The 16,022-nt window shown below is 53.2% G+C and overlaps 1 protein-coding gene across 4 annotated transcripts in view; it reads left to right on the top strand.

Moving 5' to 3' along the window:
- The window catches only part of BCL11B (BAF chromatin remodeling complex subunit BCL11B), a 94,320-nt gene extending 79,104 nt beyond the window's left edge, over window positions 1–15,216 (top strand). For all 4 annotated transcript variants that reach the window (XM_032345223.1, XM_032345222.1, XM_032345225.1 and 1 more), the window contains one exon: window positions 8,185–15,216. In XM_032345223.1, coding sequence (XP_032201114.1) covers window positions 8,185–10,235 — 2,051 coding nt within the window. In that variant the 3' untranslated portion in view covers window positions 10,236–15,216. The remainder of the gene's footprint in view (window positions 1–8,184) is intronic.
- Window positions 15,217–16,022: the final 806 nt, after the last annotated feature.

Below are 16,022 nucleotides of genomic sequence, written 5' to 3'. Positions count from 1 at the left end.
TCTCCCATTTTCTCTCCCGGGCCTTTCCCTTCTGTGCAGCCCTGAGGGTGCACGTGCAGTGCTCTCCACCTGCATGCCTTCCCTCCGTGGTCTGGGCAGGGGCCCTCTCCCCGCGTCCGTGCAGTGTTCCTACCTGCCTGCCTTCTCCCAGGTGCTCTGAGCCTCCCCGCGGTTCTGCTCTGCCTTAGCATCCTTTGTGTCCGCTCACTCACCCTCGCTTCTCAGCCCTTACCTGTGGCCTCCTGGAGGCAAGGGGTCGTGGCCAGTCCCTCTGAGTCGTGTCTGCTGTGGATGACTGGATAGTGAGATGAAAGAGTGAATGAATGATTGAGTGAATGAATGAATGAATGAATGAGTGAATGAATGAATGAATGAATGAATGAGAAAGGCATGTCCCTAGAGCATTTGGGACACAGTTAAATTTCTTTGGGTTCACTCACTTCCCAGGTATGGCTCTTGCTTGAAGCAAGATTTGGTGGTGTTTTTGTGTGCATCTGGCTGCCTAGGGGAATGTTGGAGGCTTGAGCTGGAGGCTGTGGGGGAGGCTGGAGTCTGGGTCTGCCAGCCCTAGTTAACTCCAGGCATAGGAAGCACACAGTGTACCTCTGTCACAGGGGTGCTGGCAGGGTCAACAGTCTGTCCCCAAGCACCGTGAGGCCGAGCGGAGTTTTCCCATCTGTATAAGGTCTTTAGTCTCAGCCTAGAAACCCACGGCATTTCCTGCACGAAACTGCAGCTTGCTGGTGTTCGTGGGTGCGGGTGAAGTGGTTGGTGGGCCTCCTCTGGCCCCTCCCCAGGCCCATGACAGCGGAGGCTGCAGTCTCATGGAGGGGGCGGCCAGCTGTGTGTCTGGACGTGGCCCAGGCTCTGGGCTCAGACCCTGTGTCAGTCTGGGTTCTGGTCCTGCACTTAGCTGGGATGAGACTTCATTTCTTTTTTATATGAAGTCTGGATTAAAACCCACTTTCTAGAGTTTCTTTGAGCATCTGTTTGAGAGGACAAGTCTGGCATTGGTACGTGCAGATCACATGCGCGTTGAACACACCAAGGTTAAGGGACAGATTATGATATTACGTGCGATCAGTATCAGGTGGTTTTCCCGAAATGCTGGGGGAATACAGTAGCGGTGGTGCTGGGTCTGGAAAGACATTTTTCAGGCAGAGAAGGAAAGGCGGGTAATCCGGGTGCAAGGACTGGCAGGTACCAGCCTGGCTGCAAACATGTGGCCCCAAGGAGAGGGCCAGGGGTGTGAGTGAAGGCTGAGGGCCTCTCGCTTCCCCTGGGCAGCAGGGGATATGGGAGGATGGTGGGTGGCCTGCGCACCCGTCCTGCTGATGCTGGCTTAGAGGGTCGGGCGGTGGCCGTGGCCTGGCGTCCTGGTTCTGTTTGGAGCCCCCTGGGATGCTGGCCTGCCGGGTAGTAGGTGCTGTGGCTGAAAGGTGTGGGCGTGTTGGGTGGGCCCTGTGCCCAGAATGCCCAGGAAGCGGTGCACTGGCTGAATGCTGAGCTGAGCCCTGTGGGGCCAGGCAGGTTCCCCCATACACCCCCATCGGGGAGACGATGTGATCCGCGGTGCTGGCTGTGAGGACACAGCGTTTTCGCAGGTCACCCACAGTTCTGAAGCATGTGTCCCATTAGTCGCTGTGTGGGTGGCCATGGTCACAGCAGCGTCCTGGGCCAGCTCAGTCCCTGTCCTCAGGGAGCTCGGAATCTAGCTCAGATGATGAATTTAAATCAGCAACTCAGGGCCAATACTGTGGCCTTGACCAGCTCACTGAAGTTCCCCCAAAACTCCTTTATAGCTCCTGTCAGTTGTCGCGATGTGTAATTATCACGAGGACTGAAGGGGGCTGTGCAGACAGCAGCCGCACAACGCAGGCCCTAGGCCCAGTTCAGTTGAGCCCGTGCATCCTTCCCTCTCCCGGCACCGCGGCTGCCCACCTGCAGTGCTTGTCCTGTTCATCATCTCCCTGCAGTGCGCACTGTCCACCCAGGGAGAGGACGGATGCCCAGGCTGCTCAGCTCCTGTCTGTGCACTGAACAAAGGAAGGGCTGGTGGGGTCTTTGCTCTCCGCAGGACATACTCTGCCACCTAGTTAGTTCAGCCCCGTCTCACCTGGGCCCCCATTTACTGGGCTTCTGTGTACTGGGATCCATGGAGGGCAAAGAGGCAGAGGCACGCTCTGTGTGGTCATGAAGATCTAGAGGACTCCAAGGCCTGGAGGAAGAGCGCAGGCGTGGACTGGCCGTCGCTGCCACGGGGGTGGGGGGGGCGTGGGCTCTGTGAGCAGAGGCTGGCGGAGCACCCCGGAGACCACACGGGAGCTGGGTGTCACCCCCCTGACACCCCCAGGACCAACAAAGTGCATCCCTGACTTCTCCGTGAGACGCAGTCAACACGATTTCACCGACTTACTGTGGTTCTCGCCCAGAGCTGCCACCTCCACTTTCATGTGGGCTGGGACAAAAGGAAAGGAGCCGAGGCACAGCCATGCCTGGGTGCCCTGGCCGGGGGGCCCAGTCTGGACACATTTCTCTCTTGACTGTTACCAGTCAGCACGGGGCTCAAGAGCACAGTCGGCTGGGTGGCCTCTTCCAGGCCTCAATGTCCTCCCCCGTGAAATGGGGCCAGTGACCATTCTTCCTTCGCGGCTTGTGTGGAGTCTCGGGGGAGGTCAGCCCTGCTTCACTGTGGACAGGCCCGTGTAAGGGCTTCATGACGTCTGTGCTTACTGCTGTGGTGACTGTTTCCACAGCTCCACCTTGGAGAGAGGCTGAGGGTTGACAGGGTACATTCAGAACAAGCAAGGGTGGTTCTAGATTTCAGAGACGGCCGTGCTCAGAAATGATAGACACACAAGACCTACAAAAACCGCTGAGGTGGCTGGCTGACCTTTTCTTTCTGGGATCATGAGAGGGGAGACGGTTTTACAACTAATGAGGGGTCCACACGTTTTAGGGATAATGGTGATCATAATTACTACCATTTTGGAACAGTGGAGACAATCTTGTAAGCAGCTAGAGATTCGGGAGGAGGACTAGGGGGTTGGCCGGTGAACTGAGCCCTCTCCTGGGGTATAGGGGACCTAGGATCCAGCCTCTTGCCCCTGCATCTGGGTCCTGGGTCCTGTTGCACTCCACACCCCATCGAGTGGGCTCACTTGCTTTGTGAAACGTCTCCCTCCGGGGGCCAGGCCCGTGGCGGCCTCGACTGGGTTCCATGAGAGGATAATCGGTGCCCTGCACCAAAGGGACACAGGGCGTGGAAGGAGAGCCTCCTTCTTGGCCATTTTCGTCATGAAACAGTGTAGCGAGAGAGATCAGCCCCTGAGGTGGTACTGAGCGCTGGAGAGTGGGCGGGAAGCGAGCCTGGGGTCGGGAAGCTTGAGGAGGGTCACGGCCCCCTCCCTGCTGGCTGTGGGACTCTCCTCTGCTTGCTCCTGAGCTTCCATTCCCTCTTTCCAGCAGGGGTGCAGCCCTTGCCTGGCGTCCCTCAGGGGCGGGGTGAGTAATGGCGACGCTCATGCCAGCAGAGATACAAAAGCGGCTGCGGAGGGCTGTGCAAACTGTGGAGGGCTGTGAACCCAAGACCCGGTTCTTAGGTCAGCAGCCCAGAGTCCGGATTCTAATTTTTGCCTCCAGCTTTGGAGAATGGCCCAGGTGGGATCTTGCTTGTGGCCCCGTGTGAGCTGGGGGCCTGAGGGGTGTCCTGGCTGTCCCCTCTGAGCAGCCGCTGCATCTCCCACGGGCGCAGGCGCCCTTCCTCGTGGCATCACTTGGCCTTCGGAGAGACCTGTTAAACTAGCGTGCTCAACTGTGTCCTTTTCATTGAATAATGACTCCATTAAAGGTGTATTTTTTATTGGACATGATACCTTTATTAGTATTATTAGAGTAACCGGCATAATAAGGAGGAACAATTATTTAAATGCTCATTAAAAAAAAGGAACAACAACCCCTCACCGCGGAGGGAGACTCTCATCCATTGCAGGAGGGTCCGGTTGCTGTCGGTCCCCAGGTGTCACTGTAAGGAAGGAGGTTCCCTCACCGCAAGTGAGTTTGCACTTCTCTGGAACCGCTCACGCATGAAGCCAGCTGCATGAAAAGTCGGGGCAGATTTTATGACTGCCAGACTTGAATGTGCACCCCCAGGTTCAAGGACGGACCCCATACACTGAAACCTAGAAAGCCCCACTCAGCCTCTCCATCGTGGTGCTCGATTTCCACAGGGGTCCCCTCGTGGCAGCTCATTGGGTGCCCCCGGCCCTCTTTAGGGGCAGGTATCTTAGTCCCATTCTGCTGATGTGGAAATCGAGGCCCAACGAGGTTGTGATTTGAGCGAATCACTGTGCTGGGAATGTCAAGGCTGGGAATGTCACCCAAGCCCCCATAACCTAGAGATGGCAAGGGGCGTTTCTGGCTGGAGAAAATCCCAAGGACTGCCTTTAGAGCCAGTAGAGCAAAGAAGATCCCATCTGGGTTTTTGCCAACTGAGAGTAATGCTGTCTGAGGAAGGAATCGAGCAAGGACAGACACGGGCCCTGGGTTCGGAGTCGCCAAGCCTGATTGCGTGATCGAAGCGCAGCTGACGTTTCTAGGTCTGTAGGCCGGTTTGATGTTGCCGGGGACGTCACTTCAAAAGGATCCAGGCATCCACCGCTCACATGGAGCCTCAGTGGCCCCCCGGGCAGCGTGGTGGGGGTGGGTCCTCTCTGGTCCGCCGGCTAAGGGGTTGCCTCATTGAGCCTCCAGCTCACCTCTGGGCAGTGGCCCTTAGCCTGAGGAGGGGGTGACCTCTGGTCCTGCGATGGGGACGGGGGCCAGCCCTCTCGCCAAGGGTCTCCCATTGCGTTTAAAAATGAGCCGCCTGTGACTGGAATGCGGCAAGTGTAAAATATTTAGTGAGTTTTTGAATAGAAAAATGTTCCGAGTGGCTCTTCAAAGACTTCTGACATTGTTCACTTGTTAAAAGTGAGCAGCCCTAGTGCTCAAGGCTACTTCCAGGCACGAGAGAACCATGAAGTGCTAATATGGAAATGAACATTTTATTAAGGGGAAAAAAAAAAAAAAAAGCTGGGGGTAGTGGAAAGAGAGTTGTCTAGGGAGGGCCTTTGAGGGCTGCGAGATTTAAAAAAAAGTCAGAAGCTGTCAGATCCTGGGAAGGCCGTCGCCTGCAGTGAATCTTGCCATCGTGCAAGGGAAGTCCGGGAACCAAAGCGGTTCAGGGGTGCGGGAAAAGAAAGAGCTCACCCCGGCACCGCGGTGGCCCTGAGAGCCGATTTGATGGACACGAAGTTCTTCCCCACCTGCTGGTGAATTACGGACAGGTAACTTCCTTCCTGGGCTGCTCCAGAGTTTTTTAAAAGCGTCTTTTTAAAAATTTTCTTCTTCTTTTTTTTTTTTAAACAAGAAGTGGAAACATCTGAGCTCTTTAGAACATGCAGCTACATGCTTCCCAGCAGCTGCCATTTTGAGTTAAAAAAAGGTTTTAATCGGCCATTTCGGCTGAAGAGCAGTCTTTATTCCTGGCCTGCTGGGGAATTCTGCATTTTCTTCTGTTATCCATATTCCTCACCAGCATAGAACTTTCTAGAAAATACGTGGCCGTCAGAACAAGAAACAGGAAATGCTCTGGAGTGGAAGCCCAAGGAGATGAAGATGATGAACAGAGAGACGGGGGGAAGGGGGTCCCACTTAAATGACGAAGAGCCAAAGCAGCTGCGCACCATCAGTCGATTAATTAGAGTTTCCGAAAGCCCAGGTGAAGGGTACAGAAACGCTCTTTAATTTGAAGATCTATGACCTTGTGGGATGTGGCACTTCATTTGTGTTATTAGCTCGTGGGTCAGAAAGGCACATTTTATTTATCTTCTTGTTATTTATTACGTATTTATTCTGTCTTGCTCTAGAAGAGGATTTGAGCAGGGCTCTAAACACCGTGGCTTCTGGCCAGCTCTCTCGTGAGGCAGTCTGAGGCAGAGGGCTCTGTTGTCCCAAGTACATTAACTAATAAGCGAGGACAGGAGGTGGCGTTCTCTCTGCCAGCTGAGGGCCGTGCGGGCAGGGAAGGCCCACGTTGGCGCCGCCGTACAGCGGGCGCCCCATGAGAAACATGGCGCCCCAGGGCCTTGGGAGGCCTCCCTGTCATTTTCCAGCGGGGGAAAACTCTCCTCGGGGACTCCGGCGTGGGGCACTGAATGGCCCAGAAAGAGTGGGTATGCTGGAGAGAGAAAATTGCCTCAGTAGTTCTCCTTGAGCTGTTGGCAAAAGCAGAGTGAAGCCGACCCTCAGGGTCCCTTTTCCTCTCTGGCCTTCCCCCGCCCACTGTCTTGACCACCACCAAACACGGAGACAGAACCTAGGAGCCGAGAGCCGTCGGATCACTACGAGGCACCCCGCTCCTAAGGCCCGTCTTGGTTTCCAGGGGTGGGTGTTCTGGCCCAGTTGGTTTGGGGGTCTGGGAGGATCTGCACCCCGCCCGCTGGACCTGTCGGCCCCTTCTGTGACGCTCACACCCGACACGGGGCAGGGAGGTCTCTGCTCTCTGCCACCATCCCCCTGAACAGGGCACTGGGTCCTTCATTCACCTGGGTTTTACAGATAAGCCTGAAGCCCCCTGGAAGTATAACTCGTGTGTGGAAAACAAAAAATAAATCTCTGCATGGGATCTTGGAAGGTCTTTTGGGAAGAGGCTGGGATAGGGGACCAGGGAGTCTGATGTGACCATACTTGGTCAGCGTTAAAACCTTCCAGGTTCAGGACAGTTAGAAAAAACAAAAGGGATTTTTCAAGATCCCGGCTGTGATGTCTTGTTCCCTGTTCCTTCCCCGGCTAGCGAGCGAGCCTGCTGGTGGAAAGCAGGGCCTGCCTGCACCTGCCCCTTTATAGAAAGCATTAGGAGCAATTCAGACTGGAAAAGCTTCGCGCTGCCCCCGGAGTTTGAGGAGGGCGGCTCAAGACAGCTTCTGGATGAAACCATTCAGCCTCCATTTTGTGGCTGCCTCAGTGATGGACAAAGACAGTAACGTTTCTGGCTCCGTGCCACAAGTGTCCACTAAGATTGGCTCCCGATGTCGCCAGAGCCAGTATGTAACAGATCCACACTTGCCAGCATTCATCCTGACCGCCGCGTCAGATTTGACACTGTCCCGCAGTTAGCATTCCAGCAAAGGACCTCATGTACGCCAGCGGCCCTCTCTCCCTCCCCGGCCCAGGGGCCTGTGGAGGCCGGATTCTGCATGATGGTTAGGGGTGTGTGTGTGAGGCCAGAGGGGGACTGGGGGGCAGTGAGCTTCCTAACATGCTAAATTCCTCCTGTGTAATTCGTGGGTTAATTTGACGGTATGCTGGTGTTCGCAACCCTGGCATTTCCTTTAGCTGGAATCCCAAATAGTGCAGAGGTATCAGCCGTCTCTCTTTAAAAAGACGTTTGCTGGGCAATTGAGTTCAACTTGGGTTTTTTAGAAACCCCTTGGATCAAATATTGCCTAATCACTTGTTCTCAAGGTGAGGGGGAGCTGTGAGCTGCAGCTTCATACCCTGTCCCCCTGGGGACATTTGGTCAGGCCTGAAGAGGTTTGTGATCCTCCAGCGGGGGTGGGGGTGGGGGTGGGGGTGGGGGTGGGGGTGTAGGCAGTTTGACTGGCTTGTAGTGGGAGAGGCCAGGGACGGTTCTGAACATTCTACAAAGCACAGCCCTCCCTCCCCCCCACCCCCGCAGAGTCATCCTGGTCCAGACGTCAGTAGTGCCTTGGTTGACAAAACCTGGGTCTGTCGCGGTTGCAGGTGTCCCGGCTGTGTTACGGTTGGCGTCAGGCGGTCTCACAGCGCCGCCTCGTTTGGCTTCTGAGATGACGGCGACAAGAGCAGCTTTTCTTTGGGGGAGCAGGTCGAGGCCTAGGAACTGCGGGTGCTAGCTGCGGTGGCGAGGCCGATGGGGGCTTTGCCGGGTCTCCCCGTCCACGGAGCCCGCTTCTTCAGCTCTGCAGTTGGTAGGGGTCTCGGCCTGGGTGACAGGTCGCCGGGCCCCGCCCGCTCCAAAGGGGCCCTGTGGCCGCCTTCCCAAGCCCTGCGGATCCAGGACTCGATTCCCGCCCCCGCGCGCCCTCAGGTCTCTGGCCCCGCGGTGCGCGCCCAGTCTGCTTCTCACGCTCTGTCTGCCTTTCTGTCCGTGTGTCTCCCCAGGTAAAGATGAGCCTTCCAGCTACATTTGCACAACATGCAAGCAGCCCTTCAACAGCGCGTGGTTCCTGCTGCAGCACGCGCAGAACACGCACGGCTTCCGCATCTACCTGGAGCCCGGGCCGGCCAGCAGCTCGCTCACGCCGCGGCTCACCATCCCGCCGCCGCTGGGACCCGAGGCCGTGGCCCAGTCCCCGCTCATGAATTTCCTGGGCGACAGCAACCCCTTCAACCTGCTGCGCATGACGGGCCCCATCCTGCGGGACCACCCGGGCTTCGGCGAGGGCCGCCTGCCCGGCACGCCGCCGCTCTTCAGCCCGCCGCCGCGCCACCACCTGGACCCGCACCGCCTCAGTGCCGAGGAGATGGGGCTCGTCGCCCAGCACCCCAGTGCCTTTGACCGAGTCATGCGCCTCAACCCCATGGCCATCGACTCTCCCGCCATGGACTTCTCGCGGCGGCTCCGCGAGCTGGCGGGCAACAGCTCCACGCCGCCGCCCGTGTCGCCGGGCCGCGGCAACCCTATGCACCGGCTCCTGAACCCCTTCCAGCCCAGCCCCAAGTCCCCGTTCCTGAGCACGCCGCCGCTGCCGCCCATGCCCCCCGGCGGCACGCCGCCGCCGCAGCCGCCCGCCAAGAGCAAGTCGTGCGAGTTCTGCGGCAAGACGTTCAAGTTCCAGAGCAATCTCATCGTGCACCGGCGCAGCCACACGGGCGAGAAGCCCTACAAGTGCCAGCTGTGCGACCACGCGTGCTCGCAGGCGAGCAAGCTGAAGCGCCACATGAAGACGCACATGCACAAGGCCGGCTCGCTGGCCGGCCGCTCCGACGACGGGCTCTCGGCCGCCAGCTCCCCGGAGCCCGGCACCAGCGAGCTGGCCGGCGAGGGCCTCAAGGCGGCCGACGGCGACTTCCGCCACCACGAGAGCGACCCGTCGCTGGGCCACGAGCCCGAGGAGGAGGACGAGGAGGAGGAGGAGGAAGAGGAGGAGCTGCTGCTGGAGAACGAGAGCCGGCCCGAGTCGAGCTTCAGCATGGACTCGGAGCTGAGCCGCAACCGCGAGAACGGCGGCGGCGGCGTGGCCGGGGTGGCGGGCGCGGGCGGCGTGGGCGGCGCGGCCAAGGCGCTGGCCGACGAGAAGGCGCTGGTGCTGGGCAAGGTCATGGAGAACGTGGGGCTGGGCGCGCTGCCGCAGTACGGCGAGCTGCTGGCCGACAAGCCCAAGCGCGGCGCCTTCCTGAAGCGCGCGCCGGGCGGCGGCGACGCGGGCGACGACGACGACGCGGGCGGCTGCGGCGACGCGGGCCCGGGCGGCGCGGTCAACGGGCGCGGCGGCGGCTTCGCGCCCGGCGCCGAGCCCTTCCCGGGCCTCTTCCCGCGCAAGCCGGCGCCGCTGCCCAGCCCCGGGCTCAACAGCGCGGCCAAGCGCATCAAGGTGGAGAAGGACCTGGAGCTGCCGCCCGCCGCGCTCATCCCGTCCGAGAACGTGTACTCGCAGTGGCTCGTGGGCTACGCGGCGTCGCGGCACTTCATGAAGGACCCCTTCCTGGGCTTCACGGACGCGCGCCAGTCGCCCTTCGCCACGTCGTCCGAGCACTCGTCCGAGAACGGCAGCCTGCGCTTCTCCACGCCGCCCGGGGACCTGCTGGACGGCGGCCTGTCGGGCCGCAGCGGCACGGCCAGCGGGGGCAGCACGCCGCACCTGGGCGGCCCGGGCCCCGGGCGGCCGAGCTCCAAGGAGGGCCGGCGCAGCGACACGTGCGAGTACTGCGGCAAGGTGTTCAAGAACTGCAGCAACCTGACGGTGCACCGGCGGAGCCACACCGGCGAGCGGCCTTACAAGTGCGAGCTGTGCAACTACGCGTGCGCGCAGAGCAGCAAGCTCACGCGCCACATGAAGACGCACGGGCAGATCGGCAAGGAGGTGTACCGCTGCGACATCTGCCAGATGCCCTTCAGCGTCTACAGCACCCTGGAGAAACACATGAAAAAGTGGCACGGCGAGCACTTGCTGACTAACGACGTCAAAATCGAGCAGGCCGAGAGGAGCTAAGCGCGCGGCCCGGCGCCCCGCCCCTGTACAGTGGAACCGCCGCCTCCCGAGAGAATGCTGACCCGACGCGCGCGCCCCCGCGCCCGCGCCCGCGCCGCGCCGCCCATCCCCGCCCCGCCCGGCCCCGGGGCACAGGGCCCGCGGCGCTCCAACCTAACCTGTGTCTAAGAAGTCCTATGGAAACCCGAGGGTTGATAGAGGCAGTAAAAATTGTGGAGCCTTTTAACTGTGCAATAATTTCTGTATTTATTGGGTTTTGTAATTTTTTTGGCATGTGCAGATACTTTTTATTATTATTCTTTCTGTTTAAATTCCTTTAAGAGATTTTGTTGGGTATCCATCCTTTTTTGTTTGTTTGTTTTTGGGTTTTTTTTTTTTTGTTTGTTTCTGTTTTTTTTTTTTTTTTTTTTAAAACCCAGTAGTAGCCTGAGCAATGATTCCCAAGCGATGTAGAAGGGAAGCTTATCTTTTAAATTATAATTTGGGGGGGAGGGCGCTGCTTTTTTGAGATTTAAGCTAAGCATGTGTAATTTCTTGTGAAGAAGCCAACACTTAAATGACTTTTAAAGTTGTTTACTTTGTTTTTTTAAATTCCTTCTTCTTCATTTTCTTTTCCTTCGGTCCTGAAATAAAAAGTGGCATGCTGTTTTTTTGGGGGGGGAGGGGTGGATGTACAGCGGATAACAATCTTTAACGTTGTAGCACTTTGTTTCAGAATTGGAATTGAGATGTAGCACTGATGATCTCCTGAGTAACAGAGGACTTTTCTGTGTTGATTTCAACCTTTACAGCATCTAAGGGAGCTTCTAGTGGTGGGGGAGAGTCAGAGGCCCCTCCTTCCCCCTCCTCAGCCCCCCCCCCACCCCAGAAAACTCACCACTGACAGAGAAATAGGAGGTTTTGAGAACTGCCCGGGAGATGGCCCAAAAGCATCTTAGAGTTGTGCATGACCAGCAGCTACCGTGCTTTTCTTGGAGTGTTCTCATGCCCTGGGATACCATCTTTGCTCTTTGCTGTAGATGAGGCTAGATAAAATGGGCTGAGGGTACTTTTTTGGGTAGATGGTGGTGACCTGCAGTGATACAGAAGGGAAAGAACCAGCCATGTTCTTTCAGGCTTCTTCTGGCTTGACGGCTTCTCTCTCTCTCTCTTTTCATCACCCCCCACCACAGAAATCCCGAGTCGCACGTTGCTTCCAGTGATAACTGACCGTGTCTCAAGCAGACAAGTGCCCCGATGAGGTGAACTGAGAGAAGGTAGTATTCTCTCATTTAACGCACACTGATGACATTGGATGGACAGGTGGGAGGATCTTGCGAATTTCTCTTCCCTTTTACTGGGAAAGCAGGGAAATAGCTCCATCCGACGGTGCCCAGCGCTACTTCCCAATTTTTTTTCTTTTCTATCCCATTAGGTTGGAGGGTACTAAACATTGGACTGTTAAGATTAGATATTTGAATTCTGTTGACCCGCACTTTAAAGCTTTTGTTTGCATTTAAATTAAATGGCTTCTAAACAAGAAATTGCAGCATATTCTTCTCTTTGGCCCAGAGGTGGGTTAACCTGTAAGGGACGGCCGAGATCGAGTGTCAGTGTTGCTAAGCTTGGCATTCACAATACTGGCACTATAAAGAACAAAATAAAATAATTTATTGGACGGTTTTTCTACTGCCATTCAATTTGATGTGAGTGCCTTGGAAACTGATCTTCCTATCTGAGTCTCTTGAGACAAATGCAAAACTTTTTTTTTTTTTTGAAATGAAAAGACTTTTTAAAAGAGTAAAACAAGAAAAGTACATTCTTTAGACACAAACAAAGCCACATTTACTTTTAATTAAATTTAAAAAAATCCTGGTTGAAGATAGAGGACATGAAAATGCCATAAGACCCAATCAAATGAAGAGATAAGCCCAGCACAACTGTGGACATCCTTAGCTGAATTATCCTCATCCCCCTTTGTCTGTGGGACAACGCTGCTTAGATTTGGCGTGGAGGTGATTTACTGCTGAATTAAAACTCAAGTGACACAAGTTACACGTTGATATCGTTGAATGAAAAACAAAAACAATTCAGGAACAACGGCTAATTTTTTTCTAAAGTTAAATTTAGTGCACTCTGTCTTAAAAATACGTTTACAGTATTGGATACATACAAGGGTAAAAAAAAAATTGTGTGTATGTGTGTTGGAGCGATCATTTTTTTTCCAAGTTTGCTTACTAGGTTATAAAAAAATGCCACAGTGGCTGCGTGTATATTGTTTTCTTTTTGGTGACGGGGTTTTAGTATATATTATATATATTAAAATTTCTTGATTACTGTACAAGTGGACCAGTATTTGTAATAATCGAGAATGCCTGGGCATTTTACAAAACAAGAAAAAAAAAAAACCCTTTTCTTTTCCTTGAAAATGTTGCAGTAAAATTTAAATGGTGGGTCTATAAATTTGTTCTTGTCACAGTAACTGTAAAGTCGGAGTTTTAGTAAATTCTTTTCTGCCTTGGGTGTTGAATTTTTATTTCAAAAAAATGTATAGAAACTTGTATTTGGGGATTAAAAGGGGATTGCTACACCATGTAGAAAAAGTATGTAGAAAAAAAAGTGCTTAATATTGTTATTGCTTTGCAGAAAAAAAAAATCACATTTCTGACCTTTACTTATTTTTCTCTCCCCGCCCCCTCTGGAATGGATATATTGGTTGGTTCATATGATGTAGGCACTTGCTGTATTTTTACTGGAGCTTGTAATTTTTTAACTGTAAGCTTGTCCTTTTAAAGGGATTTAATGTACCTTTTTGTTAGTGAATTTGGAAATAAAAAGAAAAAAAAAACAAAAACAAACAGGCTGCCATAATATATTTTTTTAATTTGGCAGGATAAAATATTGCAAAAAAAAAAATTTGTATGTTTAGTCCTATTGTACAGGAGAAGAAGGGTTGTTTGACAACCTTTGAGGAAAAGAAACAAAAGGAAGTCGTTAAATGCTTTGGTTCACAAACCATTTTAGTTGTATATATTTTTGTCGGAATTGGCCTATACAAAGGACTGTTCGAGCAGGGCTTCTCTCCGAATGCCCCGAACCTTGCATCAAGGCTCCCTGGTGTGGCCACAGCAGACCGGATGGGAAATTCTTTATTCGTGTTGAGTGGAGAAATCAGTTTTTGTAAAGATGTCGGTAACATTTCACAGAGTCCTCTCGTTCTCCAAGAGGCCGTCTGTAAGATGTCAGGTGTTAGAGGAGAGAGCGAGAGGGCATCTTCCTGCTCTACTGTCCACCACTGTGGCGGTCACCACGTCTCCCGCCCTTAAGAGCAGAAAGGAATGCAAACCGAGCTTTCTTTAGTCCTTGAGAAAACATGAAACAGACAAAAGACGCAGTAAAAGGAGCTGGTGAATCAGCGAGGCACAGGTGACGCGAGCTCCTGTTGAGACCAGTGCAAGCTGGATTTCGGGAGAGAGTCCCCGTCACACCCAGGGCCTTTCTTTCCATGGAGAGTGTTGGCCTGTTGTCTTTCTTACCTGCTCTGCTGCTTTTCTCGCTGAAACCTACATTCCGTCAGTTTCCGAGTGCCGAGGGCCTGGGATGCATCCGGTGCCTTTCCATATCGCTTCTCTCCTTCCCCTGTGTTTCCTCTCCGTCCTCCAGCCTCTGTCACTTTTACTTTGTCCTCTTCATTTTTACTTAATTTCTTTTCTTTCTCCCTCTCTGTACTCCCCTGGGTTTTTTTTTTGTTTGTTTCTTTCTTTCTTTTTTTTTTTTTTTTTTTTTTGTAAAGCCAAGTAGCTTTAAGATAATAAAGTGGTGGTTTTTTGGATGAGGGAATAATACATTAAAAAAAAAAACTTATATCAGGAAGCCATTTTTTATTTCAGGAACTGTAAAACCATTATTTCAGGTTATGAAAGTATAACCAAGCATCTTTTGGGGCAATTCTTGACCAAAAGCAGAAATCTTTCTTCTGGGAGCTTTTCTGTTTCATACACCCTTCCCTCCTTGCCACTGACCTTTGCAAAGGGAACAGAAAGGGGGGCGGGGAGAGAAAGCTGAGATGTCAGTTTCCTACCTGCCCGATCCGAAGACCCAGGGGCTGCCCTTTCCTTCCAATGCCCTCTTAAGGTACTGGAGCCTCCAGGGTGGTCCTCCTGTAGTTCCGAAAGCTAGCCAGCCCTCACCAGCTTCCACAAAGTCACCAGAATGCCAGGACTAAGCCATCCTAAAGCACAAAGATTGTGTCTCTGTCGATTGCAGAGAAAAGAGCATTATGCTTCTCTTTCATGTTTAAAAAGCCCACACTGGAGCAGACGACCCAGTGAGGGGGGCCCCCCCGAGCCTGGGTGACCCAGCCGACCTCAGGCCGGTTTCCATACTGCCACAACTTTGTTCAAAGTTGCCCCAAATTGGAACCTGCCACTTGCCATTAGAAGGTCTTTCATGGGGAGAGGAGGAGGCTGAACTACTATAAGCAAAATGTGAAAAGTAAGGAAGTCAGCCTTTCATCCCGGTCCGTAGCGAAGGTTTTGTTGCGCACAGGCAAACCCGTGATTTGGTGCTCTTTGTATCTCAACCCTGCAAAGCAAAGTTACATTGATTTAAGTTGTTTGCATTTGTACGGGCAAGGCGAAATATTTTTATTACCTTTTCTATTACTTATTGTATGAGCTTTTGTTGTTTACTTGGAGGTTCTGTCTTTTACTACAAGTTTGGAACTATTTATTATTGCTTGGTATTTGTGCTCTGTTTAAGAAACGGGCACTTTTTTTTTTTATTATGGATAAAATGTTGAGATGACAGGAGGTCATTTCAATATGGCTTAGTAAAATATTTATTGTTCCTTTTATTCTCTGTACAAGATTTTGGGCCTCTTTTTTCCCTTAATGTCACAATGTTGAGTTCAGCATGTGTCTGCCATTTCATTTGTACGCTTGTTCAAAACCAAGTTTGTTCTGGTTTCAAGTTATAAAAATAAATTGGACATTTAACTTGATCTCCAAACCTTGTCCTTTTCTGTGTCGTTCAAGGGTGGGGAATGGACAGTTCATTGCCAAGAGCGAATTGAAGGTCTTCTCCATTTTCCTCTCGACCCAAACCCTTGGCTCCCATACTTGGGAAGACTGGGAACAGTGGCCCGAGAGACCAGCAGTTCTCTTTCTTTACTCTGGTAGCGCAGAATAATTTAGATCCATGGTTCTTAGTCCTGGTTGCGCACTGGAATCACCTGGGAGAGTTTCAAAGCCCTGGTGCCCAGGCCCCACCCAAACCAATCACTCTCAGAATCTCTGGAGGTGAGATCCAGACGTATTTTTGAAAGTGGTGCAGGTGATTCTCGTAGACGGCCCCGTTGGAGAACAAGTGGTTCCCAAGAAAAGGTACTTGTCTGGGAATGACAAGACTCGGGTCTAGTCTAATTCAGCTCGAATTTTCTGATCACCCAGTGAAGGCTACTGGGTGAGGCACCCAGGAATCGGAGTGAGACAGAACCCTTCCCGTTAGCACTCGGATGGTTCTGTGGCCTTGGTCAGGTCCTCTAGGTCTCCCATCAGCGAAGTGAGGTTGTTGGACTGGAGAGCTCTCTGACTGTCTGTGACTCTTAACAAAACCGCGTAGGAGGAATACCTTTCCCTCCCATGGGCTAGAGGTTAACAGACTTGAGGAAATGTCCTTTAGGGATAATCGCCCAGATCCAGGAGAGGAAAGGAGGCCTTTCAGAAGGAACTAGCCTTTAACTTGGCTGTTCCCAGGGTTGGACCCGGGGCAGCCCGGATGGAGATGAGTTGGAAGAGAGCATTCTGC

The sequence above is a fragment of the Mustela erminea genome, chromosome 5 (assembly GCF_009829155.1).
Source record: "Mustela erminea isolate mMusErm1 chromosome 5, mMusErm1.Pri, whole genome shotgun sequence".
NCBI classification, from domain to species: Eukaryota; Metazoa; Chordata; class Mammalia; order Carnivora; family Mustelidae; genus Mustela; species Mustela erminea.
Note: the sequence above shows the minus strand (reverse complement) of the source record. Positions and strands in the feature narration are given on the sequence as shown.